Source organism: Dysidea avara, chromosome 4 (genome assembly GCF_963678975.1).
Source record: "Dysidea avara chromosome 4, odDysAvar1.4, whole genome shotgun sequence".
Taxonomy (NCBI): Eukaryota; Metazoa; Porifera; class Demospongiae; order Dictyoceratida; family Dysideidae; genus Dysidea; species Dysidea avara.
The window spans coordinates 17,466,692-17,494,315 of record NC_089275.1 but is presented as its reverse complement, the minus strand read 5'-3'; the positions used below and the strand labels follow the sequence as shown (position 1 = coordinate 17,494,315).

The following is a 27,624-nucleotide window of genomic DNA, read 5'->3' as shown; positions in this document are numbered from 1 at the left end:
CACAAATCCAATCCCATGAAAGTATTTCCTGTGACTATAAATTTAGTACATATAAATGTGGGAGGGTAGTCATGATTAAGCACTATAGAGAATAAAATTATTGGTGGTGGAATAAAATTAGCTTTTCCTTAGCTCTCTAACTAGATACAGTATGCATTGATCCACAGCATCACCATGTTAACATTAACCACACACTCTAGTCTAGTTGTCTAGCATTTGGTTAACAAAGGCAAAGTTTACCATTTTATAGGCAGCGACTTTTGATTTTTAATGACTCAGATTGATGTTGTTAACAAGCCTCAAACACAACAATTGATAAGCAAACTTACAGGTCAACATTTAGTAGCAAATGTTAAAGCTTATCAATTGATAGGTAAATGCATAGGTAAGATTATAGCCATACAAGCACTACATATGTAGCTACATGGTACCCACAGTTTACATACATTTTGTACGTATGCCTTACAATATAGTGTGACTGCACTTTAAAGTTGATATATTATAATCCTACAGTTATAGGTGGGAAGTTATTCTTACGTACATTCAATTTTTAGGCAATGGCTGACAATCTTGGCATGCCTATACTAGGCATAACAGTAGCCAATCTGATTGTGCACTTCATTTACGAAATCAAGTGATAATTCTATTCCGTCTTCCATCCGATTGGCAGGAGGAATACAGCATAACTAAAGGTTTGTGGTACAAAACTATAAAGCGCCAACCGAAAAACGTGATCCATCAACTTTTAAATGCGTCACCACAACTTTGATAGGTCACATTTCTAGTGACTTCCTGTACTTCCAAGATTCCACAATCCTTTGTACCAGCATATATCATGTTATAGTTGTATATGTAGCTATATAGTACTTGTGGAAGCAAAATGTTTAGTTTTCCATATTTCTGTACAATGCTTCATTCTTACTGAGAAATTTTAGTGAATCCCATTAAATACTTTAAACACTGTATACAGGATATATATTTATGATTCTAATCTTTGACTTAGAGCTAGCTACAGATGGTTGTTAACATTGTAAATAAGTCACTAGAACAAGGTAACATGTAACTTTAGCAGTTAGGCCAGGCAAACTTGATTACTTGTTCTCATCCACAAAAATTTGGATTTCCATGCAGGAGGGAGGTAATTTTTCATTATTAAAATGCTTCAAATCAGGCTGTCTGTTACTACAAAGGTTAACTAAAGCTTTTTTTAAAGCTAATACCTATGTTTTGCTACTGTTTTAAAGCTGCAACAGATGTTTGCTGGGCTGTAAAATGATATCCAGCCTTCTTAACATCACAATACATGTGCACATGATTGATATATTATAAAACTTGATTAATTGTTTCTCACATCCCGTTCTACCCCACAACCTCTAATTTCATTATTGCTATTACATTACTTTTGAAGAAACAGGAAAATAATAAATATTGTACTTATGCTTACACCAAAACAGCCAAGCTATAAAAAGGTGGTCCTTCAGGGTTGAGAACACTGTGAAAAATCAAAATTAGTGTTTAAGAAATCAGTGACTGCATGCATACAATAAAAAATAAAACATTGACAATATCAATAATTTTTCCTCCATCAGTGACCTGCCCTTTCTCATTAACATTCGGTATATAGATGAATAAGTCTGCTATAGCACAGAGATGTTAGCTACGTTAAGTGGTTGAGGCTTGTATCCTTATAAGCAGGTAACTGATCAATTAGTAGTAGTAGTAGTAGTAGTAGTAGTAGTAGTAGTAGTAGTAGTAGTAGTAGCAGTAGTAGTTGTAGTAGCCCAATAACTAACTCATGCTTGTATATGAGCACATACAAGCATAAATTAAAAATGGTCAACACCAATACATTTCATGGAAATGTACAGGTCACAACACTTTTGTAGTTTCTTTTAATATGCTTATAACACCAGGTGTACAAAAAAACAGTGCACTTCATGGAGGTGCATGGTTTTATGCAGTGTTTATTCTAGGGCTGTTGGGGGGGAGTTCTCCCTAAAATCTCAGATCCCCCCCCATTAAAATTGTGAGTGATACCCATGCTGTACTATATTATATTATACAATAGATTAAAATGGTGTCAAGTTAAACTTGCTTTTAAACCATATAACATAAAATGCTCCCAGATTCAGTCTCAAATTCCTAATTTCCTATACAAGTCATCAAATGCTCCTATTCAATTTCTAGTAACCTCTCTAGCATAGGTTATTCTTTCCTTCAAGAAAAGATTCACAGAAATCACAAATGCCCTCAAGTTCAACTTTAGAGAATACATATATGTTTTTTAATTCTTGGGTTAGCGTGCTAAAAGTGATGTGTACTACACCCTTCAATTTCAATCTCAGAAAATATTATTTTATAAAAGATGGTTCACGCTACCACTAACAACAATGCTGTCAGATCCAATCTCAAAGTGTATAATTTCAAAATAATTTCCTGAGGCTCATGAGACATCCATCCACCCCTAAATTCTTGATCTCCTCTCCCCTCCCCCAAAGGAGAAACCCTACAATAAACACTGGTTATCCTGTTGAGACAAACACATAATTATTACGCTTACGTATTTGCAGGCATCTGGATGGGATGGTGGACTGGAATGGAATGGTACAACATCGCATTGGATAGAAAAGAAACCCCATGCACTTAGTGCTCATCTCTTTATAAATAGATACAGTTATTCTTCCAAATTGAAACAACCTAGCTACCATGTAGATCAGAAAACAACAGTAATATGTTAAAGGCCCATGTATATAGAGGTGTCATCACACAACAAACTACATACTCAAGTTTTGCAATCAATTTCTTGCATTCTTTAACAAACATCTGGATTCTGGATTAAGTAGCATGGTATGGAAGGAGTCTTAAATAATTCGTGATCAACTATGGAGTTAACAGTCTATACTAAATGCCTCTTGTGTTACAGTTGCATGGGAGTGTGATTAAAACTATAAGTTGTGTATGTAGGGTCACAAACAATAGTATTCACCTCAATAAGTATATTTTGCATAATGTAACGTTTCCTACTTCCATACAGTTGGATACCATGGTACATAAGTATATATAGACACTGCGAGATGTAATTTGAAAAATCTGAGTAAAAAGTAAAAAGGCATATCGGAAATTTTATGTACAAGTAGGGATCGTAGTATGAAACAAGGGAAGTAATCTACACCTGTAACTAGGCACCAGCCTATTATGCTGGCATAATTTTGAGCATAATAGGTGCCTGAAAGCATCAAGCATAATGCCAGCATAAAGGCAAAATAATTATGTCATACTGTAAGCAAAAGTGCATGCCACTGAAAAAGGTGGACAGAATTAGCAGTTGATGCTGCAGTGGAGCATATTTGACACTGCTATTATTATAGTTTACAATGCAGCCAAATTCTTAATGCACAACGAGCATTAACTTTTACATTTAACCAGTTGTTCATAAGCAAAAGTTGACCATTATTCATTGGAAAGTAACAGTAACTTCAGAAAAGTTTGAGCATAATTATGAGCATAATAGGCAAAAATTTTGAGCACTGCAGCATAGCATAATAGGTAAAATTAAAAGCATAATAGGCTGGTGCCTAGTGAGTTATTCCTTCAGTTAGTGGTATTTTACAAGAGAGATGGGCGGAATGGATGGGTCAGAAACCAACCAAGAAATCAATGTAGTAGAATTGGACCTATCCTTGGTGTGTTCGAGCTGATTGGTACAACAGTCATCTTACTATTGTCTGGCTGGGTAGTCTACACTGTCAAAACAACACAAAGTTTACACAAGCCTCATAATATATATTTTGTGGCCAACCTGCTGGTGTCTGGTATGATTGCTACTCTAACAGGATGTCTGATTGCTAGCACCATGATGATCAGTTTTCAGTTGGGAGTGGAGTAATCTTTGATTGCATCACTTTCAAGTTTTATTATATCCCATTCCTTGTCAACAACATATGGCCATTGGTGATAGTAGCAGCTGACAAGATGGTAGCAATAACTTCTCCTTTCAAGTACAGAAGAATGATGACACCTTGTGTGGTGTCTGCTGTCATTACTGGTGCCTGGTTGTTAGCTCTCATACTTACCACATTGGCAATAATCCTTGGCTATTATAAAATTGCAAAGTATGGCATTTGTTTTGTAGAAGGAGCTGCTCTTGTTGAAGCATTACATAATACCATTTGTTGTAGCACCAGTTTTCACAATTATCCTAAATGCCTACTTGGCTATCAAAACGTACAAAGTTCACAAGCAAATCGAGAAGGAAACCAGATTAGCCAGAACCACCATCAGCAACCAGCCTGAAAGGATTACAGCTTTAAAGAAGAAGAGACGTACCATCATGCAACACAAGAAGCCAATCATCACACTACTCATATAGTTGTTCTGGGCAGTGTGTCTACTAACTTACTTTTCAACTGCTGTACATTCTTGGAAGAGTTCTGATTGACTCTCAGGTGTATCACTATGTCAATGAGTTAGTCATCACCAGGAACATTACCTATGTGGTACGATCCTTCCATCCACTGGTATATGGGCTGTACTTTAAACAAGTTTGTAAACTGATGATGAGTTGCCTAAAGAAATGTTTGAAGATTAGCAAAAGCCAACTCAGTTGCTCCACAGCCATGATGAATTGCATGAATGTGACTTGCACAAACTGTAAGACAAGTGTATGCTCACACTATTACTACGTACATTTGGTACATGTATCTTATTGCTAACAATAATCCATGTAAAAATAGCTAAGCTGTAAAATAACAATGTGGCCTTCAAAGCCTGGGTGAAAAAAGTTGTGAAATCAAGCCAAGAAATGGCTGCAATGATGTTTATTTCTATCAGTTTTAATAATACAACAACACATGATCAACTACAATACAATACTATTGTAACTTCAAATTCTATCTTACATAATCATCATTGTGCCTGTAGATAAGAAGAAAGTGGATAAAACAAGCTGTATAAAGCCAGTCTATAGAAATACAAAAAGAAATGAAATCCATGCAAAAACAGCTAATCCCAATATTAAAGCTGTAAAAAAGGGTTCAAAAGCCTGGGTAGAAAGTTGTAATATCAAACCAAGAACTGGCTGCAACGATGTTAATTCTGATCAGTTTAACAGTTTAGTAACCTGAATCATTAAGAATATAGTGCTGAAAAAGATTCAGATACTCTAGCTGTCGGTCAGTGAGCAGTCGCTTTAAGATTTACCTCATCTTCTGGCTATACCCCTATACATTATTTTAGCTTGTGTCCTTTATGGTTATTCATTATGGCAGTTTCTCTGTTATGTCTGCATAGGCTCAGCGGGAAAAGAGAGATTTGATATAAAAAGTGTACTCAGTTGTACGATTAAAGCACAAAGACAAAACAAGCAGACCTATATTTGAAGAGTCAGCATTTTTGAGCATAACACTGTGATCACAACAAAAGCACCATCAAATCATATAGTTATATTATATTATGGATGTCAGTCAGTGTACTCTATACATGCAGTGAAATCATTATACTTTTGCTTCCCATGCAAGGCAGCCATTTCTATTGTGACACTTCAAGTGTTCATGTGAAACCCGACTCATGACAAAATATGATGGACAAAAGACTTTTCTGCCAGTGATGAAGCTGTGATCACAACAGGAGCACCAACAAATTGTATAGTTGTTGTGTTATGGATGCCAGTCTTCGGTTTGACTCATCGCTTCCAGACTTATGAAACTATTCAGCAGTCAGTAATTGTCTATCCAGGTACTAAACTATGACAGACATTACTGGCTGAATGTCAGTAATTACACGGGCAGTGACGTCAACCATCTGGATGACATACATATTCTGATCGCATAGTATGCATAATTTATTTGTGCATATACAATACTTCTTGTTTATTACAAAGAATCTTAATGTTTATTAACATGTATATCATAAGTTGATATAATGACTGTTGCATATTATGCATGCATGGTTATGTTTATAATTTACTTGTCTTGTGTCTTGGTGAAACCCTGTTTCTGATGACATTTAAAACCCAACATTGAGTGTGTAGAACATGTAGCTAGTAACTGTCAAGGACAAGAGAGAAGCACAAACACGTATACAATATCAGTGAGCTTGCAAACATGTTTGGGTATAGCATAATCTTTAATTGTTTAATGCATGCATTTGAAATAATGAAAGGGTGGGTTATAGTAGCTATTTGTAGAGAGGAGAGTACATACCAACTGCAGTATAGCTATTATAGCAGTATAGGTTTCTCTAAGAACAAAAAGTTTACACTATCAACACCAATCGTATTAGTGTTCTATATCATCAGTTTAAAGGCTAGAGAGGTCAAAGGTGAAGTTGTATCAGAAATTTGTATAGTTAAATATTTAGCTAGACTGACACTCTTCTCCACTAATATTAATTTGTCATATGCATGCCATTAATATAAGAGAGAGAGACGTCTTATTTGTTGAGACAATATACAACTGACATAATTACAGGGGTACCATGCACTGGTTGGACAGTACAGGAGCCCTGGCAAGACTTACACTATTAAATTACAATACAAAAATAATCTTTATGGCATGCAGAAAAGTACAGTTTAGGCAAACTGATAGATCCCAGTCTGGGGAGGCTCTAGAATTAAAAATCCTGTATGAGCAGGAGACAGCAATGCGAGCAGCCTGCTCAAATAGGAATCTTATGGTCTTCTTCGTCATTTCACAAGCATTGGCCACTTGGACAATTGTGTCTGGCATAAAGTGGCCTAAACAACCAGTCTTGATGGAAATGAGATTGACAGGTAAGCTGAAGGTCATATTGTAAACAGCCATACCGATCTTCCTTCCGAGCTCTAGCAGCTAAAAGATGTTGCTGTATGGGTATTGGTGGAGATAAATAGTTCGAACAAACAGATGACGGAGTTATCAGAAACCAACACCAAGTCAGGTCTGCTAATGGTGAAGGAAAGATTAGTTGGAATGGTGCTAGGAGGGCAGACACCAGCAAGATATGGAAGATCAGCATAGAGTTTTAATTATAATTGTCAGGTAAGTGCTGTTGGAGTCTGTGAACAAGAACCTGTATGACTGAATCATGTCTCCAGGTATACCTGCCTTGATCAAGAGCAACACTGACGAGGACATCCAGTCAAGATTATGGTTTGTTGTGGGCTGGGGAGCTTGACAAAGGGCACATTTAGGGCTAGTAATGATGTTCCACCTAGCTAGCAGGAGTTGGTAGAGTGTCACAACCAACATGTAGTAAGAACAAGAGTTAACCCTCTATTATTAACTCTTGGTAAGAAGGATAGCTGTTTCTCAGGGAGGCCATACACCAATCTCTCCTATAAATTGTAACATTATAAAGTAACCTCGTAAGTAACATATGGTTATTGAAGCATATACAGACATGGCTTGCTCCCCAGATTTCAGAACTGACTAGCTATCTCAGTAGTGCAGTTAGACTGAGATGCCTTATCAGGCTTATCTTAGCTACACTATGCATGCTCACTGTGCACGACGTTACTGGTAGCTCACGCAGTAACTGTAACAGTATTAAAGCACTCAAATGCAAGCTTAAATGCGAGTATACTTTGATCTTAAATGCTCCAAAACCCCGTTCCGGCCAATGTACCATGCTATTTCCGGCCAGTAGTCCGGTCCGTAACCGCGGAATCTCCCATGAAAATAAAAGCGGGATTTCTGGTCCGTAAAATAGGCACACCCTAACAGAGCCACGCCCCTTACGTGACAGAACCTTTTGATTGAGCTGCATTTTACAGCTGGTACGTGACAAAACGTTTCGAAGTTCTTTGCTGCAGTGTGTTCAGTGTAGTTCGGTTAGCAGTAGTACATCACGTGACTATAAGATAATGTCTGCAAGTCCTGAATCAAAGAGGAAACGGACAGACCAAACTACGCAGAGGTTTGATGGCAAGGTGGCCATAGTTACTGGAGGAGCTTCAGGGATTGGTCAAGCAACTGTAGAACGACTGGCACAGGAAGGAGCCAACGTTAACATCTTTGATATCAACCAGTCAGCTGGAGAGAAAGTAAGTTGATGGATTATAGTATAGTGTAGCTAACTTATAAACAGGCTGTAGGACCAGGTATCCTACAGATTTTCAGCACTTGTGCTGTAAAGCCTTATTAATAATAAAACTGTGGGACTGTAGTCCTACCACATAACAGCTATATATACTGTACTCAGACCATAGATAATATAATATTATCTATGCTCGGACTCACTATATATACCATCATTATAGAATGCCTTTTAGCTTAGACCATTATTTAGTGATTTCCTATTTTTCATCAGCGTCTGCATGTATTTTTACTGCCATGCATATTTTCCCATTATTTCATCTGATTAACCAATGCATGTGTAATTATTGAGGATGTGCAGTTCAGTTTACAAGATTGCCACACTCATACAGTAGCTATACACTGTGCATTGTAGCAAAGAAAGTGAGAAAGATTAGTGCAAAGTAAGAAGTTGATCCTCGAGTGGAGCTGATCACGTGACAAAGGAAGGGGATAGTTGCCAAACTAGCTATGTTGAGTTAACTAAGTTAGCAAATTGTCTGTTATGCAGAGAGTACAGGTATCAAGCCCTAGAGAGTATAGAGGTATGAAAATAAGTCCAGCTGGCTATATTGTGGCAAGTACTATGGATAATGGTAACAACTCGCCCGCTTGCACCCTACATCAAGTTTGGAATTTTCTTATGATTTTAGGTCTCTAAGGTGATTTTTTAGGTAATAATATTCTGTGTTATTGTGTTGGGTGCTGTAGCTGCATGTTGTGGTTTATTAAGTTCTTAATAATTCACATGAATGTATGCGCATGAATATGTGCATGCAGTTTTATTAAATAGCAGATGTACTGGTGTTGTCTACATGCAGGAGTTTGAACGTGACTGTGCCTCATCATACAGAGCATCAGTGATGCACATTTTTGAACTAGTGCACAATGTTAGCACATGGCAATTTGTGATACAGTACCTGTATAATAATTATATTGTATTATTTGAACAGAACTTTCTGGTAATGCTCTGCTGTTATAGCATGTGGCAAGAGTTACAGTGCTGTCTGATTGGTAATGCATTACTGCTGGAGGTTTCCTATCCCTTCATTCCCTTGAAATATGAAGAATGAATAATGTTCTGCCATTGAATGCCAAAAGCACCTGCTAATATTACAGATTTTTACCCATCCATCATTTTCATCTAAAATGTTGTTGATACAGAATATACTCAATTGTAAAAGGGTTTACAATGAAACCTCATCAGTTATATAAACACCTGTTGTTCAGATAGCTAACCGAGAAGTGTGTAACTATACATATGTGCAAAACGACCTTACACCACATAATACCTTTTAATTGAAATACTGTAATAAAACACTCTAACAGAACAATCATCTGGTATTCAGTGTAAAAATTGGTACCGTAGAATCTGGTTTCTAAGTGCATGCATATATTAATCACATAATATTTAAGTGCATACTCGCTTCTTGTATTTAATCATGGTTGATAAGCACATGTGGATGAACACAAAGCTCCAACGCAATGTGCATCTATACAGGAGAAGAAATTCTAGAGACCTGTTAACTTTACAAAGCTCAAAATTTCATGTGGTACATGGCCAATACTAATGTGGATTTCAGTATGCTTAATTACCAAGTAATATACAGTATTCTGCATGCTTCATGCAGAAGACTGTCTTGTTTCACATGATAGATTTCCACAGGTCCTGGAACTAGACTCCATGGTTACACCACTCAAAAGAATCCATGTCCACGAATACTCACTGACACTCACGATCAAGTTTCTTATTGCTTAGCAAATAGTTATATGTTAATAATAAAATTTTGCTAATAAGTTTTTATTAAACGTTTGTGGCTAATAATCAGACTCTACAGTATTTGAATACTTGGGATTCCGTTATATACTTCTACTTACTTTTGTAGATTGCTAAAGACTTAACCTCACAGGGATTTCAGGTCACTTTCTATGAGGTGGACATTTCAGACAAGGAGAAGTGTGTTGCAGCAGTGAAGAAGGTAGCAGATGTTAACAATGGCTTTGTACACTTCCTGGTCAACTGTGCTGCATACTTTGGCTCTAAAGGACTTACAGCAAAGAAAGAAGACTGGCACAAAACATTTAGTGTCAACGTAGTTGGTTTTGCTAACATGGTACAGGCTTGTTATTCATACATGAAAGAGATGAAAGGAGTTGATAAGTCAGTGGTGAATATTGCTAGTGTCTCAGGCCATCGAGTGCAGCCAGAACACTGGACGTATTCTGCTAGTAAAGGTGCCATCCTGACAATGACTAAATGTATGGCTTTGGATCTGTCTGTTAATGGAATAAGAGTGAATTCCATCAGCCCTGGCTGGACATGGACACCAGAAGTAGCCAAAGCTGCTGGGGAAGGAGGTAGAGAGAAATGGGAGCCAATTTGGGGGAATTTTCATATGCTGAGAAGATTCTGTGAGACAAGTGAAGTAGCCAGTGCCATTTGCTTCCTACTCAGTCAAGATGCCTCTTTCATCACGGGTACAGATTTGCCAGTTGATGGTGGCTACCTGTCTATGAGTCCTGAAGGATTTGGGGAGAAGTCCAATTTTGCAGGATCTAACTACTGAGTGATAGCTACGCTGTAGTTTTGTGCATTTGTATTTTACTTTTAACATGTACATGTACATACTTGTAATAATGTTTCTGTGACTTTGATATGTTTAACTAGTTTGAAATGACAAGCCAGCTAGCTCTGTGACAATTGTTGGAACTAAATGTTTTAGGCATGCCAGATTGTTTAAAGTACACATGACAACATACAGTGTATTGAACCAACTGCAGTGCATTTGTAACAAAGAACAGAAGCACAGCATGATCATGTTGTATAAAGATAATTTATGTTATGAAATAACAAGCTGTGATCTCACAACCTGAAGTGTACAGAACATGGTTCATTTGAAAAGTTGCAGAAAGTCATGACAGACCTGATTATGCAGACAACCAATTGTAGTTCTTAATAAAATGTTAAATTAAACTTTATTTTTTACATTTTAAATCTAAATGCACATGGCTTAAGTTCAATGTTGAGCTTCAAGGGGTCTAGGAGTGAAACCGCCAGAAGCTGTATTCTATTATTCTAAACTGATGCTAATAACACTAAAAATGAAGCTGCATGTGACCAACAGTATTTACTGAATTTGTTAGTTTTCGTTATTTAGTTTCACTAAGGGAAGGGCGACTACTTATGGTTAATGTTGGTGGTATGTTATTGTAAAGTATCTCTTTTATTAGTAAGTTAGACAATGGTGTACTTGCAACATTTACAGTATATGTAACCGGATCTGCAAAAATGGGTCTTATAGCCTTTTCAATTGCATGTACTTGGCAATCCATTTTGATTTGTGAGTACGGTACTAGCATGAAATTTGGTCACTTTACACTCCTAACATAGCACCATTCCTGGATGTAATTTTAAGAGAATAGGTTAAAGAGTTATGACTCGTCAAACTTAGAAAGGCTATAAGATCCCTTTTCGTAGATCCAGTCACATATATAATCATGAACTTGATACACCTATACACAACATCAAAGTAGATGGGATGTATTCATGCAGTGCATGGTCATAATTTTGTTTGGCTCTAAAGCTATAATTTTAGAAAACATGTGGAGCTTGATCAAGTAACTTTGAAAGCACAGCCCCCAGATGTTGTAACCCTGTTAAACCAATAGATGTAGTAGAATGGTGGACCACAAAAGGAAAAATGCAACCAAAAATTTTTGGAGAATCGTCACATAGTTGTACATGAAACATTAAGAATTTTGTATTTAGCATGGTGTTATTGGAAAATAATTTTCAACAAATAACCAGTGTTAGCCTCTGAGAGTATCCTGACCTTGATTTGTAGGGGTTGTTAATTAAAGAATCAGATCATAATTATGTACCTGCACTTTTCCAACATGTATGGATGCTTATAAATTCCTTCAACTCCATAATCAATGCGTCAGAGTTGTACAAGCTTCATGCAGTTTGATATTGTTGCTGCCTTAACTAGAAGTGCTGAACTATTAACAATAGGTACTACTACCATGCATTTAGACTCTGGTCATCTACTGTATAGTAGTAACATTATAAGTGTTAGCAAACAATACAAAAAAGTTACTAATAGTTATGGCAGGCTAAGTTAAAAAATTCCAATTAGTAGTTAGAACCAGCAAAACTAGACTTCTCCCCGAATCCTTCAGGACTCATTGTCATGTAGCCACCATCAACTGGCAAATCTGTACCCGTGATGTAAGAGGCATCTTGACTGAGTAGGAAGCAAATGGCACTGGCTACTTCACTCATTTCACAGAATCTTCTTGGCATATGAAAATTCCCCCAGATTGGCTCCCATTTCTCTCTACCTCCTTCCCCAGCAGCTTTGGCAACTTCTGGCGACCACACCCAGGCAGGGCAGACGGAGTTCACTCTTATTCCATCAATAGATAGATCCAAAGCCATACACTTGGTCATTGTTACGATTGCACCTTTGCTAGCTGAGTATGTCCAACGGTTTGGCTGTGGTCGGTGAGCTGCAGTGCTGGCAATATTCACCACAGCCTTATCAACTCCTTTCATCTCTTTCATGTATGGATAACAAGCCTGTACCATGTTAGCATAGCCAACCACGTTGACAGTAAAAGTCTTGTCCCAATCCTTTTTCTCTGCATCGAGAGCTTTACAACCAAAGTAGACTGCACCATTTACTAGCAAGTGGACAATTCCATTGTTAGCGTCTGCTACTTTCTTCACTGCTGCTATACACTGTTCCTTGTCTACAACATCTACCTCATGGAAAGTCACATTCAGTCCTTGTGAAGTAAATTCTTTAACAGCCTGCAAACACAGAAAACACAAAAATGACATGGCTACGGAATTTCAAATACTATTACTTATATAATATGTTATGCAGCTAAGTTACATTTACAATGAGCTTTTTCGTTACTCGTGTCTTTACATTTATTTCCTGTTCAAGATTATATCAGCATCATTAACTTATTGTCTTTACTAGAACTGGGTCACAACAACAACGAAATACATACACCATGACAATTAACCTACCCATAGGGCATGTACAAACAGTACCACAGCCAGTATTCAGAGCAGTGTATGTGGCGGCAGAAATGATACACAGGCAAGGGAGTTTAACTGGTATCAGAAATCAAACAAGATGGTGAAGGCCAGCACAATAAGTATATGATCCTAAATCATGAAAAATACAGTACACACTAGAGGCCACTGGAACTAAGTAAATGGCAGTACATTAGTGGTGTGGTGATGTCTACACACTATGTACATACAAACATACTGGAGTACATGCTCTGATACAGTACTGCTCAAATGCAACGTCATTTAGCGAGAGTGCAAGTGATTAAAACACTTGCTAACTAAAGGGCGTGGTACTTGTTTAGCTTGAGAGTATTCGTCCCATTTTTGTTTGGGATGAATACTCACAAATGAAACAAGTGCCACACCCTTTAGCTAGCAAGTTTTTCCAATAGCTTGCACTATCGTGAGACAACGTTGAATTTGAGTGGTACTGTATGTGCCAGTACACTAGCAGTGTGGCATTGGCACAGTGATCACAGTCTATAATGCAACAGAACATACAACACTAGTAAACTGTGTCCTAACGTTCATTACCATACAATATCAATAATACTGTTACTCTGTTTATAATTAGAGCAACACATTTTGAGGTTAGTTTTCAGGTGCTTAACTTTACAGGTAAGGTTTCAACAAGTAAAATTCATGTTTAAAAGTTTACATCCACACTGTTTTTAGATTAATGACATAGTATGATTGTACAACATTCAAGCATGTATGTACATTTACAACGGCAAGTTCACTTTGTTCACTCCTGCTTTTTATACAATTAAAAGGAAAAATTAGGAGTTTTTAGTTGGATATGTACACAGAAAAATTTGGAATTTTCAACTAGAGTAGGGACCATAGCACATCAATAAAAAGTACTGAAACAAGTTGGAGTAGTCCATGGTATTAAATCACTGTAAAACAATAAGAAGTGTTATATCCCTGCTGTGCTCAAGATACCATAACAGAAATGAACAGTAGGGATATAATACTTGTTTTACTGTGATTTAATATCGTGCACTACTCCAGCTTGTTTCAGTACTTTTTATCAATGTGCTATAGTCCCTACTCTAGTTGAAAATTCCAAATTTTTCTGTGTACTTGTTTGTTAACTTTTTTTTTGGAAATAATTATTATGACTGGTGAACCCACGCATACCACATCTGAAATGGCACCACACACCCAACTATATATCATCTAAAAAGTGAAGTATCCATTACGCTTCATTGTCAGTTATGTCCAACGCATTACGAAGCATTTTGAATCAAGAACTGTTCGAAAAGCACCCAAAATCCATGCATACCGAAAGAAAGCAATGGTGTTGTACACCCCAGTTATATCAATTATTGACTGAAAAGTGAAGTATCCATTATGTTTTGCTGTGGGCTATGTTCAGTCTGTTACACAGCAGTACAAATCAAAAACTATTTGAAAAGCACCTCTGATATCAAAATAGCCACTATGAAAAATACAGACAATTTCCGTTACGAAGGTAGTCCCGCGTAGCCAGACACTTTTCTTTCTTTTGTGTGGGGGTGGGGAAAGAAAAGGATCTGGTGAACATAGTATAGCATCCTCGTTGGGCTACCCCGAGATTGTGGGGATTCTACCGCGCAGCTTCCGGATTGTTGATTGGCACGAATGATATAATTTGCTAATATTTGCATCATTTACATCCTGTTACCATAGCTACTACTGAAATATCTATGGCAACAGGATGCAAATGCAGCAAATATGTCATTTGCACCCACAAACAATCTGGAAGCTGCGCAGTAGAATACCCACAATCTCGGGATAGCCCAACGAAGATGCTATACTATGTTCACCAGACCCTTTTCTTTCCCGCCCCCACACAAAAGAAAGAAAGGGTCTGGCTACGCGAGACTATTACGAAGGGAAGCCATCACGTGCTACCACCAAATCAAAACCTTTTGTTATCAGCAAAGATGAATGGAACACAAAGGAGGACACTGGTAAGTCCATGAAGAATGCATTGTATGTACTGCGGTATGCCAAAAGGAACCTGTCGGGCTGAAGCGATGTCGAACAGTGAAAAAATCAAGCCCGTAGTCTTAGCCGTTATCGAGTTACACTAGTCTGAAGGCATCAGTCAGTTACTCAGTCAGTCAGTAGAAAATTCCATTAAATAAATAATTTTTAAAATTCCACAGCAAATTGTTGAAAGTGCTTTGGGTTGATCTGAAAACTTGTTTTTTACTTAACCATACTGCCTTGTTGTCGTCAGGGAAAATTGAGGCTGGTTTTTGGGTGAAGTTATCCTGTGAGCCACGCCCACTAGGAAGAAACAGTTCTGGAACAAGGGAGGAATAACTAAAATAAGGAAGGTTGTCTACACCTGCAGGTACACTAGTGGACATTCAATCCCTAAACTTCAGTCTATACCCATGACTGAATTAGGGATTAAATGTCCACTAACATATCTGCAGGTATATAGGCAACCTTCCTTGTTTCACTACTTCAATTATTCTTTGTTCCACAACTTTTGCTTTCTCTGATCCCTATTCCAACTAAAAATTCCTAATTTTTCATTCTACTTATTTGTTTATGTTTTTATAACATAATTATAACAAATGAACCAGCACATACTGCATTAAAAGTACCAGGAATGCCATTTTGTGTCCCCAACAATCAATTACAGGGAGGTGGCCATTGCACTTAGTTTTCAGCTATGTTCTGAACATTACACAGCAGTACAAATGAAGAACAGTATGAGAAGCATTTCTGTAATCAATCCACTCAATACGGAAAATACTGGCTGGTGATAAGCACAATAACCAACACATCCACAGGGAAGCCAGATCGCACTATCGCAAATCGACACCTTCAATGTCAGTGAAAAGAACTGGAACACAAAGGAGGTCAAAGGCACATGGGTGTTTGACCCATCATGGAGGCACATACCTCCATGATGGGTGTATTGTATGTACTTCCGTTGGTGAAAAGGCACATGTCAGGATGAAGCGATGTCGTACAGTGAAGAAATCAAGCCCATAGCCTAATCCATTGTTGTCTTGGCTGCAGGCATCAGTTACGTAGTTGGTCAGTAAACATAAAATTCTACCATTAAATAGAATTTTTTTAAATTTCATAAAACTTTTCGGTAAGTTTTTTTTTTTGGGGGGGGGGGGTTGGTTTGAAGACATTTTTGGGCTCGGCTGTGCCTAATCAATGCTGTCAAGCTATCATGAAGGGAAATTAAGGCTGGTTTTAGGAAAAGCCCAATTCTTCATCACCCCTAATATACAGTGCTACTGATAGAGTTTATGATTAGTAAATGGAATGCAACGATAGCCTTTTAAAACTTATACAAAATAATGTAATATACAAAGTACTAGTAGCTATAGATCAATGATAGGTCAGATGTAGATGGACCTACCCACTTGACCAAGGCAAAAATCACTCAACGTAGTCTAATCTGGTTTTAAGGTTGTGTAAACAGATAACTATAATATCATACTTTCTCTCCTGCTGACTTGTTGATGTCAAAGATGGTAACACATGCTCCTTCTTGAGCCAGTCGTTCTGCTGTTGTTAAGCAAATTCCTGAAGCTCCTCCAGTAACTATTGCTACCTTGCCATCAAACCTAGGTGCACTGTAGTCCACCCGTTTCCTTTTTGCTTCAGGAGTGGCAGACATTTTCCTTTCCACAATTGAATATTATAGTCCTAAAATAACAGGTATTGGAGATACACATTAAATGCTTACAACATTCTGGTTAGTGCTGTATTATAGTTGTGCAGTATTGCAAAAACAAAGTTTATTAGGCTTTTTCAAAACTGATACCTCAATAATACAAAGTGTGAGTGTTACTTGTATCCAGCACTTGATGAATATGATACAAGAAAAATTTGATCACAAATTAAATACATGGGAAAAGAGTGTGAAAGGAAAGGAAAAGAAAGTTTACACCATAAGTTACTCCTGCAATTTATTTTAATGCCTCAACAGCACTGGTTGGTAATCTTGTATAGAGCTAAGCAATAGTTGTTATCTATCGATTATCATGATAGTGAATAACAATCGTGATTATGATAGTATGCAATCATACTATCATAATAAATTTTGCATATCTGTACTTAGTCAAAAAAGAATTAAACATGATATTGGTAAAGTTAAGGCAACTGTGAAAGCCCAGTAGAACATGTATAACAACAGCGTTGTAAGTGGGCTGGGTCATCCGGATTATCCGGGTCATTTGGGTCACATTTTGTCCAGGTCAAGTGGGTCTTATCCACTTCACTGAATATCTAGGTCTGACTGGGATGAGATCACGTGTGACTACAAGTTAACAAGCTTAATTGTATTGATGGAAATGCCAAGGGCGTAGGGAGGGGGGGTTCCGGAACCCCCCTGTAAAAAATTTAGACTCAGGCTTCTGGGTTTACAGCAGGACTCCACACCATTTAGTACATGCAATGCATCAAAATGAGTGAGTAATAGTGTATGGCACAGCACAACAATTGATAAAGCTTGCACTGGAAGGATTCACTGGGCCTTCTTGGAAACTTTTTTGAAAAGATCAATATACTCTAATAGAGCAGTCAGGTAAATACTCTAATAAAACAGTCACCTATACTCTAACAGTAATACCATATTAAAGGACTTCATCTGCGGAGTTTCTAAGACATTATATTGAATGCAAAACTGAGCATGACCTTATACTTTGGTTAAAAGATATAGAACTCCATCACTTGGGCATGCAGAATGCCAGAATCCATGCTATGCATGTTTGTAGTTATAATGTTTTGATTGTAAGTCATTCTATTTGTATCAGTCGATTCTTGGTTCCAATCCTATACTTTAGTGGGACAATTATCTATATGTGTCTCTAAGCTTATAGTTATGTGTTATGCTGTCTGTTTCCATGCACGTGGTATTATAGCTTTACCTAGTACTACTTGAGCTTCACCCGAGGGGCACTTATATGCATTATAATTAATGTACTCCAGCTTTTTTGCATAAAATATAGTAATTTGCTGAGTTTTGATTTATTAAAATATGGAAAGTCTCTCAGCGGCTGGGGGCTGCACTCCCAGACCCCTGCTTCTGGTAACTCAATACTGTTGTTGGAACCCCTCTTCAAAAAATCCTGGCTACACCCCTGAATGCAGTTGTAACACACTCAAGAAACTTACATGGAGCCACACCCACCATTCAGAAATATGCTTTGCTGTCTGTGTGGGGTATCTAGAGCTACGCCCGCTTATCAGAATTGTACCAGCTGTGCTCTGTGGGTATGCATGCATCACCAGATTCGTGTTGCTACTTGAAATGTAGGTAACTAACTTCTGGAAATTCTGTAGCTGCATGTAAATTTACGTGGAGCCACACCCACTTGATAACATGTAGCTATTCACTTCTTGCAGACAATTTTTTTATAGTGTAAAAATATAGGGCTTACTAGTGGAACTTGTGGACTTTTAATCTAGCTCTTGGGGCACGCTTCTATTTTAATTAAACCAGGTCACATGTGGGTCAGACCCAGGTCCCATCTGGATTACTACTTGGGTCAGTGGGTCAAACGGGTCAACAGTACTGACCCACTTACAACACTGCATAACAAAGGCTACATGTATTACATAACAAATTCTACCAATGTAGTATTAGAAAAGTAGATACGTGGTGTGTAATTGGATGTCTTTAATAACTATTGATGATATCATGATGTAAAGGTTACTATCAGTCATGAATAGTAGTAGTTGTACTATACTGTGTATATACAGTATGTATAAGATAGCAAATACTTAATTATATGCCCCCAAAATTGTCCAATGACCATGTAGGCCTTCTTTTTATACATAGTAGTGTGATACATTTGACATTGTACAACATGTATCATAGAATGTAAGGCAAATATGTGACCGGATTTGCGAAAAGGTACCTTTTTGACACATTTGACATACCAGCAAGCAAAGTGATGTAACACTTGACTCCTTATACTGATTAACTTTCTCTTAGTATCAAATGTGGCCAGATACTGTAGCTACATTCACTGATAATTTCAAGCAATTATATGCCATAATCAAAAAGTTTTGAAGCTTTAAAGTGCAAAAATGGGTCAAATTTTGTGTGTTAAAAAGGTACCTTTTCGCAAATCCGGTCACATATAGTTGGTGTATATCGGATAGACTATCGGCTATCGGCTTATTTTGGTGACATCAATATCAGATATTGATACATGCTAAAAACCCATATCGGTTCATCTCTATTATATGTATGATATTCTAATAGAACAGTCACAAGTTACATTGTAGTTAGCTGAGCTACAATAAGAATTAAACAAACCAGTATTTTTAAAATTTAAAAAATTATTAATTAAAAGTAGTGAAACAGGAGATGAATGATGGTATTACAGCATAGCTTGATATGGCACATTAGCTATACTGAACAATTTTTTTGTTCAATGCCAAAGTAGTGACTTCCCATTGAATTATGTTGTAATAGCATGCATCATTCATCTTTTGTTTCACTACTTTATATTCCATAGATCCCTACTTCATTTTTAAATTAACATATTAAAAAAAATACTAGTTAAATAATGTACAATGATCGCATGAAACTTCAAACAAGCTGCCAGCTGCAGGTGTGTTTAGACATATAGACTTCAAACCACTGGTAAGTATATATATATATATATATACCTATACCTGGGAACAGGTGAGTATACGTGACCATCTCAGCAAAAACTCGACTTGCTCGCACAAGCATGCGTATTGAGAAAAATGAAATTTAAAAATAATTTTGCATGCTACAAGAAAAAAATTGCAAGTTTACTGGGCCAGTATTCGAAGAAGAAAGGCTCAAATCGATTAGAACTATAAATTATACCATCTTATTTGCCTGCTCATGGAGAGTTTGAAAATCTTTGTTTCATTTCTGTAGCTCCAACGGTGTGCATGTCACATGCGTTTATTTACGATGCAGTAAACGTAAACAAGATTGTCATCATTTATTCTACCAAACCACCTTCATATCCATATGCGCAAGTGACTACAGCACTAACACTACACCTTGGCTGATGTGCTAATCCATGGTGAACATTTTAAGCTAAATTACAACGTTGTAGACTCGGAAGTTGGCTACAAACGTAAATGCCTGTAGTTTATTTTCAGTATAGTCGATGTACAAAAGAATTATCTTGCTCTTCCTACTGTCTAGTGCTATAATTCCAAAAGTAATCACCACAGAAAGCCGAAACTTTGGTGATCCATTCCTTGGACACTGTAGATATTGCTGAGAGTAAAACAAATTCTGCAACAAGTTGAGTTTTTACTGAGATAGTCACATATATTATACTCAACTGTGGATAGGTATGTAAGTACCTATACATATATATAATACAGTCACTCACCTGTGGTTAAGGCACATGACACACTAATTGTAATGCCTATTTGAAGGATAATAGCCTATGGTGAGTGCCAGTACAATTGACCAACAAAAGCCAGTGCAGACCAATAGCTTGTGCTGCACTGGGTGACCAATCATCCCAGCTAGTATAAGTCCACTGGATTCATTTTATAGACGTACCTTACAACTTTGATGATGGATGGCAGCAGGTAATGTTGTTCCTAGCTACATTTGTTGATACAAACAGACAAGTCCTATCAATAGAGATACATGGAAATGTTGACTAATTGATAGTCTGTTGTGTGACTAACTTAACTGCTAAAGAAGGCTACGAACAACTCCACTATATCAACTGTGGAAAATTACATCTAAGTTCATTTGTTAATTTAGTTCATCCTTAGTCTTCGGAAATTTACAGTTGATAAATCCCTCGACTTTGTCCTAGGTAAATTTCCTTTGAGATGTAAATAAGTGCAATACACCTCATAGTCATGGTTTATATTTTGCCATATCCCAAGTAATTGTGTTATAAATGTTATATTCTACATTCCAGTAGATGAAGCAATTATAGATTGCAATTTATAGTAAAACAGCACTGTTGAAGATCGAAATCAGCAGAAAACCTTGACGTTTTAGACTCTTTAGTAGTGCCATGCCCATCTACTCACAACTCAGTGAAGGAGACAAGAGTTTATCAAAATCCTTCTCCTTGCTCACAGTGCTCAGCTGAATAATTTTTGGGCAATTTAGACACTTGTTATTAGAGACTTGTTTTACCATTTAGATAAGGATTTTGTGGAATGTACCATATATGATAAGCATAGCCACAAAGCGTGGTATATCACTTATACACCACAGTTTGCTATGGTATACCAGTTGTATACCATAGTGCAGTGCTTTTGATCACAACTACAGGTGTAGTGTATATATATGTGACCGTTTCAGCAAAAACCCGACTTGTTCACACAAGCATGCGTATTGAGAAAATCGAAATTTAAAAATAATTCGTAAAATGATGCATCCTACAAAAAAAACTACGCAAGTTTTTATCGGGCCAGTACTCGAAGAAGGAAGACTCAAAACGATTACAATTATATACTATCTTATTCGCCTGCTCATGGAGAGTTCGAAAAGCTTTGTTTCGTTTCTCTAGCTCCAATGGTATGCGTGTCACGTGCGTTTGTTTACAATGCGGTAAACGTAAACAAGATTGTCATCGTTTCTTCTATCAAACCGCCTTCATATCCATATGTGCAAGTATCTACAGGGCTAATACTGTACCTTGGCTGATGTGCTGACCCATGGTGAACATTTTAAGCCAAATTGCAACGTTCTAGACTGATCCAAACGGAAGTTATGGCTGCGAATGTAAGCGCCTGTAGTTTATTTTCAGTATAGTCGCTGTACAAATTGACTACTTTACTCTTCCTACTGTCTATCGCTACAATTCCAAAACTACACACCACAAGAAGGCTGAAACTTTGGTAGTCCATTCCTTGGACACTGCTGATATTGCTAAGTAAATTTAAAAAAAATTTAATTGTGCGAACAAGTCGGGTTTTTACTGAGATGGTCACATATATATATTAAATAGTTATACAACGGCCATGAGTGCTCTGCTTGATATAAACGCACGAGCCTGAGGGCCGTTAGGCCCGAAGGCAAGTGCGTTTATACAGGCAGAGCACGAGTGCACGTTGTATAACTGTTATGTACCACTCACCTAATAGGTGGGGAGAGTCTCACAAGACAGCTGTAACACTTATAAAGGCCAGGTTTCTAACATCGATTGTGGGTAACCAAGCCGGGCGTTGCAATGACGTTCCCCTTGCAGTACTGCAGCCACCTGAGATATTGAAAGCTAGTACACTATGGGTTATATCACTAACCTGCACTCGCTGTTCGACTCTCATCATGTAGTGCTCAGTGTCCCATATAGACTAAGCACCAGACTAATCGCCATAGTGATTCTCTCGAGCAAAAAAATCAGCTAAATAGACAGTTTAAGTAAACAAAACCTAACTACTAAGCGATACTAGTCTAATTCTTACTATTCACACTGGCTAAACTCGAATCTGGTGGCATGACAAAACTGGTTACCACAATCGAACGTAAAGGTTAGTATTATTTAGAATATATTTGTTTTATTGAGTCATTGTCGAAGTGGACTACAGTTTAATCTGGGCTAAGATGGCACCAGACTAGTAAGGTGTATAAGTACGTTTATATATATGTAGACTAGAGTTGTGGCCACCCGCGTTGGCTTTTTCGATCGCCATTGGCTGCTTGTAAACATTATACATATTGGTGACGTTATGGCCCACAATCGACCTTTACATGTCAGGCTATAAAAGAATTCGAGTGATCTGTGTAGTGTCTTTCCACCTATTAGGTGAGGTGTCGTAGTGGTCTTCGCCACCGGCACTTGTGCTATGCTGCACAAAACCGCAGCCAGTGCAATATCTGTATATTGCACTGCGGTCGGTGCATTATAACTTATAATGCACCCGTTGTGGTCTAAAAAACCGCAACCAGTGCGTTATAAGTTATAATGCACTCGCTGCGGTCTGCAGCAGTGCAATATACAAATTATGGAACTGGCGGTGCCTTTGAACTGCCCACGCAGAGTGGTACATATATATATATATATATTTGTGTGTGTGTACGTGTGTGCGTGCGTGCGCGCGCGCGCGTGTGTGTGTGTGACTGGAGTTGTGAAAAGGGGTCTTCCAAACACATCTAATTTACCAACTTTGACGACCCATAACTTCAGATTGGAAAAGACTTCTGACTCAACAATTTGTCAGTAGTGAGCAGCAACACATCTTAGTACATGGAGAATATTTCAGATTAATATGTTTCTTCATCACTAAGTTATGGTTTTTCAAGTTCATAGAATTGAATATGTGTGGATCGAAGGCCCCTTTAAACAAATCTGGGCACATATATTAACAAGTATTTGGAATTTTAAGCTCAATTAGGGATCATAGAAAAAAACAGAATCAAGGGAGGCCACCTACACCCTCAGATATACTACAGGACATTTGATCTCTAATGGAGGAACTTAGGTAAGTCAATTTATACGTACTGCGCTAGGCCATAAGGTACGTCTCTGGATGAAGTGATGTCAAATAGTGAAAGAATCAAGCCCATAGTCTTAGCCATTTTCGAGTTATGCTTGTCTGAAGGCATTAGTCAGTCAGTCAGTAAAAATTCCACTTTAAAAAAAAAAAAATTGTAGCAACTTTTTGGAAGCATTTCAGGTCATACTGAAGGCACTTTATACCTACCAAGGCACCATGAGGCTGGTTTTAGGGTGATATTATTGGCCAGAAAAGCCAAAACCTTCATTCTCAGTCTGTTATTAATGTGTAAAACATTTGGAAAATTCGTACTATTTACAGAGTCAGACTAGTAAGTATAGTACTAGCTAGCACGTGTTACCACAAGTATGGCAAACCCAGCAGCTCTAAATGCAAATGCCTTTCTGGCTGCTCAGGAAACACTGCAACCTCTGAATCATATCTAAACTTCTTAAGCAAGGGGTCCGAAACCAAGCAAAAACTGCCTATGAGATTTCAAAATCTTTAGATTTTACCTAATATTTCAAAATTCTGGCAAAGATTTCAAGACTAGATTATCGTGTAATATCAGTGTGTATCTGACAATTTCCGGAATTTTTTTAAAGATTTCAGATTTTGATTTAAGAGATTTCTAGTAAAGATTTCAAGATCAACCTATGAGATTTCTAGCTTGTTTCGGACCCCTTACCTTCTAGAGTTTGAATCTTAGTAAAATCTTTTAATTCATAACTAACCTTGAACCTAACTCCTGAATCTGAGAAAAAAAGTAATTTGAAGTAAATGGGCTCCCTTTAATGTCCTTGATATTTACATAATACATTTTGTAATATAATAAATAATAGCTGCCCGCCCCAGAGCACGGTATTTTTTGTCTGACTTAGGACAGGAAACAAGGAAATTACAATTGTTGGCCTTATAAGAGAACAGTTTAGGTAACATGACACTAATGACAGCCATCCTCACAGACATCTTTGTAGTTACTATGCTGAACGTAAGGGAAATTTTGAAGGATGTTGTATTTGACCTCAATAATGACCTTCACGCCTCTACTTGCTCACTGTAAACAAACCTCCCTGCGTGTGAAAGTATTGACTAACAATGTATTGTAAAAGTTTCTGAAGGGATAGTCATTGTTATCGAGCAATCCGGCCGGGCGACTGCAAGTTGGCGGTTCGCCTATTCCCATCATCGTGGGGGCGCAACCCGCAGTGCCATTTCATCGACTCTCCGCTACACTACAATTCTATACTGTGCAAAAGTGCCATATAGCCACATGCATGGATGCGTACAACATTTTATTGCATAATAAACAAATATTCTCACCTGTAGTTCACCTCGGTTTCTCAGCTCACTGGCTCGGGCTCGCCTTACACAATCATGTAACGGAAACGCCCGTAAACGTAACTATGGGAAGCAATAATTATGAAGTGCAAGTGATCCTGACCATAGATTAAATTTAGTCTATGTCATGACTTGCGAGAAAGAGGACATGCATTTTTCGGCCGAGAGTCTAATTCTTGCAAGAAATTTGCAAAATACACTAGTAATGTGATTTTCCAAAATTCTAGTTGCAAGACATTTTCTGTGCAATAATCTTGTATGGATGCCCATGGTCTGCGATTAATTGTTTCTTTGAAACTTGGTTCAGTACCTTATTCTGGATTTTCTCCATAGACTACAGTAGCTATCTTGATGATGAAATTTCAGTGCTGAAATTAGCTACATATGTAGCTCAGTATCATGAAGACTTGCCTTAACCCAGCCATGGTGGCATCCAAATGTATAGGGCCTATGACCATGAAGTGCATGACATGCATACAATACCATACTGACTGACCGCCTTTCTATAGAAATTTGATTTCTCCTTCGCCTTTCTGCATGGCTTACGAGGGTCAGTTTGACTGTTCTCATCATAACCGCACATTTAATTTGTGTGTAAAATTTTAAACTGTTTTTCTTGCTGCTGCTTATTACTACTGCTTGTAGCTATCTATGTCCACATGCATGCAGTGACAACATAATTGTAAAAGGGGATACCACACCTGTTTCCACAGCATATGCTCCTAAGCAGGGATGCTGACAGGTGAGGTAACCGGGCAATGCTGCTCATCTGGCTGAGCCATGCATCAGTGAGGCCTATCACTGATGCATGTACTCAGCCGGAGGGGTAGGGCAGGCTGTTTGATGGTGTGGAGGCTGGTGTGTGGGTTTAGGCCATAACCCACACACAACAACCGCCACACCATCAAACAGATTGCCACTTTATTTGCAGAAGCAAAATGTATTTATAATCTAACCAATGACATTCACCAGTAATTGTGGGTTTATATAACTTTTCTCTATAAGGTTACAGGCTGTATAAACTGCTACAGTATGTATAGCTATTGTGTACAGGTATTCTGTAGCAAGAATTAAAAGCATCAGTGCATTTCAAACCATTTAGCTGTATAGTGTCAGTTGATAGTCACAACTGATCAAATCAACCAAACCAATTTAGGACAGTCAAACAAAGCATTCGATCAACTGTTATCAGTAGTATGATAGTCATCGTACCAAGTGTAGCTACACAAAAGTTGATCAGTTCAACACCTAAATAATAGTTAGACACTCGCAATAGGTGTCTTCGAGGATTTAAAAACCTGAGGTGACGTCAATAATTACCGCGGCTGCGCCTCGGTAATTATTGACGTCACCTCAGGTTTTTAAATCCTCGAAGACGCCTATTGTGAGTGTCTAAGTGTTTTAGACGATGGCGTAGAAGCAGTGAGTTAGTATGGAGAGTTCCCATTGTAAACACCTAGGGTATACAGCGAGCAAAGGATGTGAGGTCGCACAAGCTCGCGCGCAAGCCATGCATGAAGCGCGAATAACTGAAGATTTGTAAAGTCGATAAAAAGTATGTTTGAGGCATTATAGATACGTGTGAATGGGAATAGCCAGTGCTAACATGGCTGTCTTGCATGGTCTACAGAGCGTGCTTTAATATGGCGAAGACCACAAACTGAATTAATGGCTTGTACCACGATGGTCTATAAATCCGCTGAGCTACCCACGACAACAGCGTAGCTACCTGAGTGTAATTTCTTTGTAATAACCTGCTCGCAATCGCTTGGTGTTTACTGATGTTCGAAATACTAATTGTCCACAAAAGGCTAATTGCATTACTGTAGGCCACATTGTGGTTGTAACTTCTGTCGGGTGTCTGGCCATGCGGTAAGCTGACACCTGATACCAGGTTTCTTCGCAAATAAGAGACCTCCACACATCAAACGAAACGCTGCATGCCATTGTCTAATTATCCAAAGAACACAGCATATACTGTAATTTTTCTTTAACTGTTACAACCAGTTACAGTGCATGTACATTTTAGCATAATTATCACCTTATACAGCTCTAAAGATTCCATCATATTCACCAAGATCTACTAGGAGATGCCATGACATGTACCCTACTCATCCATAAATTCAATACTTTCCCTATACATTCGGTGATTGGAACATGCAATCTCCCTATCTTGCATGGAAATCCATTTTTAGCAAACTTGAATATAACTAGTAAATTTGTGCATGTAGCTAGCTATATAAATTTTTGGGATGGTCCCCTTTATAATCTGCCTGTCCACGTACTGAGTAACTAAATTCAAATCTACGAAATATTTTGGTGTATATATGTATGTGTATCAAATCAAGTAGTAAAGGAGGGATGCATGGTTTAGGCAAAAACCCATGCAACAACCTAGCCTCCACACCATCAAACGGTTTGCCGCATTATTAGCGCAAAATAATGTAGCCACCAGTAATTGTGAGTTCATATATTATAATTTATTGCTGTATAAGCTAGGATACATTATGCATTACTGTACGCATGCATTTCTGTTTTTAAAAGGAGCAGTTGTAATAAAATTGTTCATGAATTCTGAACTGAATCGTACATGTCTCAAGGAATGAAACAGTAAACAAACTCATTATAGCTAACATATAGGAAGCTATAGCACAGTAGTTCACAACACCCAAAATATGAAGGAATATATACACGATTCTTTCTAAA

The 27,624-nt window shown here is 37.8% G+C and overlaps 2 protein-coding genes across 3 annotated transcripts; one reads left to right on the top strand and one right to left on the bottom strand.

Moving 5' to 3' along the window:
• Positions 1-7,697: 7,697 nt before the first annotated feature.
• LOC136252907 (3-oxoacyl-[acyl-carrier-protein] reductase FabG-like) lies at positions 7,698-10,762 on the top strand. The gene is made up of 2 exons (XM_066045499.1): positions 7,698-8,020; positions 9,938-10,762. Exons 1-2 carry the CDS (start codon positions 7,841-7,843, stop codon positions 10,616-10,618), a joined length of 861 nt encoding a protein of 286 aa, XP_065901571.1. The 5' UTR covers positions 7,698-7,840; the 3' UTR covers positions 10,619-10,762.
• Positions 10,763-12,099: 1,337 nt separating this feature from the next.
• LOC136253400 (3-oxoacyl-[acyl-carrier-protein] reductase FabG-like) lies at positions 12,100-25,053 on the bottom strand. 2 transcript variants are annotated; one of them, XM_066046061.1, is made up of 4 exons: positions 24,901-24,965; positions 20,675-20,748; positions 16,604-16,812; positions 12,100-12,867 (listed from the first exon to the last, which is right to left on the bottom strand). In XM_066046061.1, exons 3-4 carry the CDS (start codon positions 16,781-16,783, stop codon positions 12,187-12,189), a joined length of 861 nt encoding a protein of 286 aa, XP_065902133.1. In that variant the 5' UTR covers positions 16,784-16,812; positions 20,675-20,748; positions 24,901-24,965; the 3' UTR covers positions 12,100-12,186. The 2 variants fall into 2 exon arrangements, with proteins under 2 accessions (XP_065902133.1, XP_065902132.1); XM_066046060.1 differs by lacking the exon at positions 20,675-20,748 and having other exon boundaries at positions 24,901-25,053.
• Positions 25,054-27,624: the final 2,571 nt, after the last annotated feature.

Excerpts from the sequence above, each read along its gene's own strand:
- LOC136252907 (XM_066045499.1), top strand. The coding sequence starts at position 7,841 with ATGTCTGCAAGTCCTGAATCAAAGAGGAAACGGACAGACCAAACTACG. Across the intron at positions 8,021-9,937 it reads ACCAGTCAGCTGGAGAGAAA|ATTGCTAAAGACTTAACCTC; the intron begins GTAAGTTGATGG and ends TTACTTTTGTAG.
- LOC136253400 (XM_066046060.1), bottom strand. The coding sequence starts at position 16,783 with ATGTCTGCCACTCCTGAAGCAAAAAGGAAACGGGTGGACTACAGTGCA. Across the intron at positions 12,868-16,603 it reads ACAAGTCAGCAGGAGAGAAA|GCTGTTAAAGAATTTACTTC; the intron begins GTATGATATTAT and ends CTGTGTTTGCAG.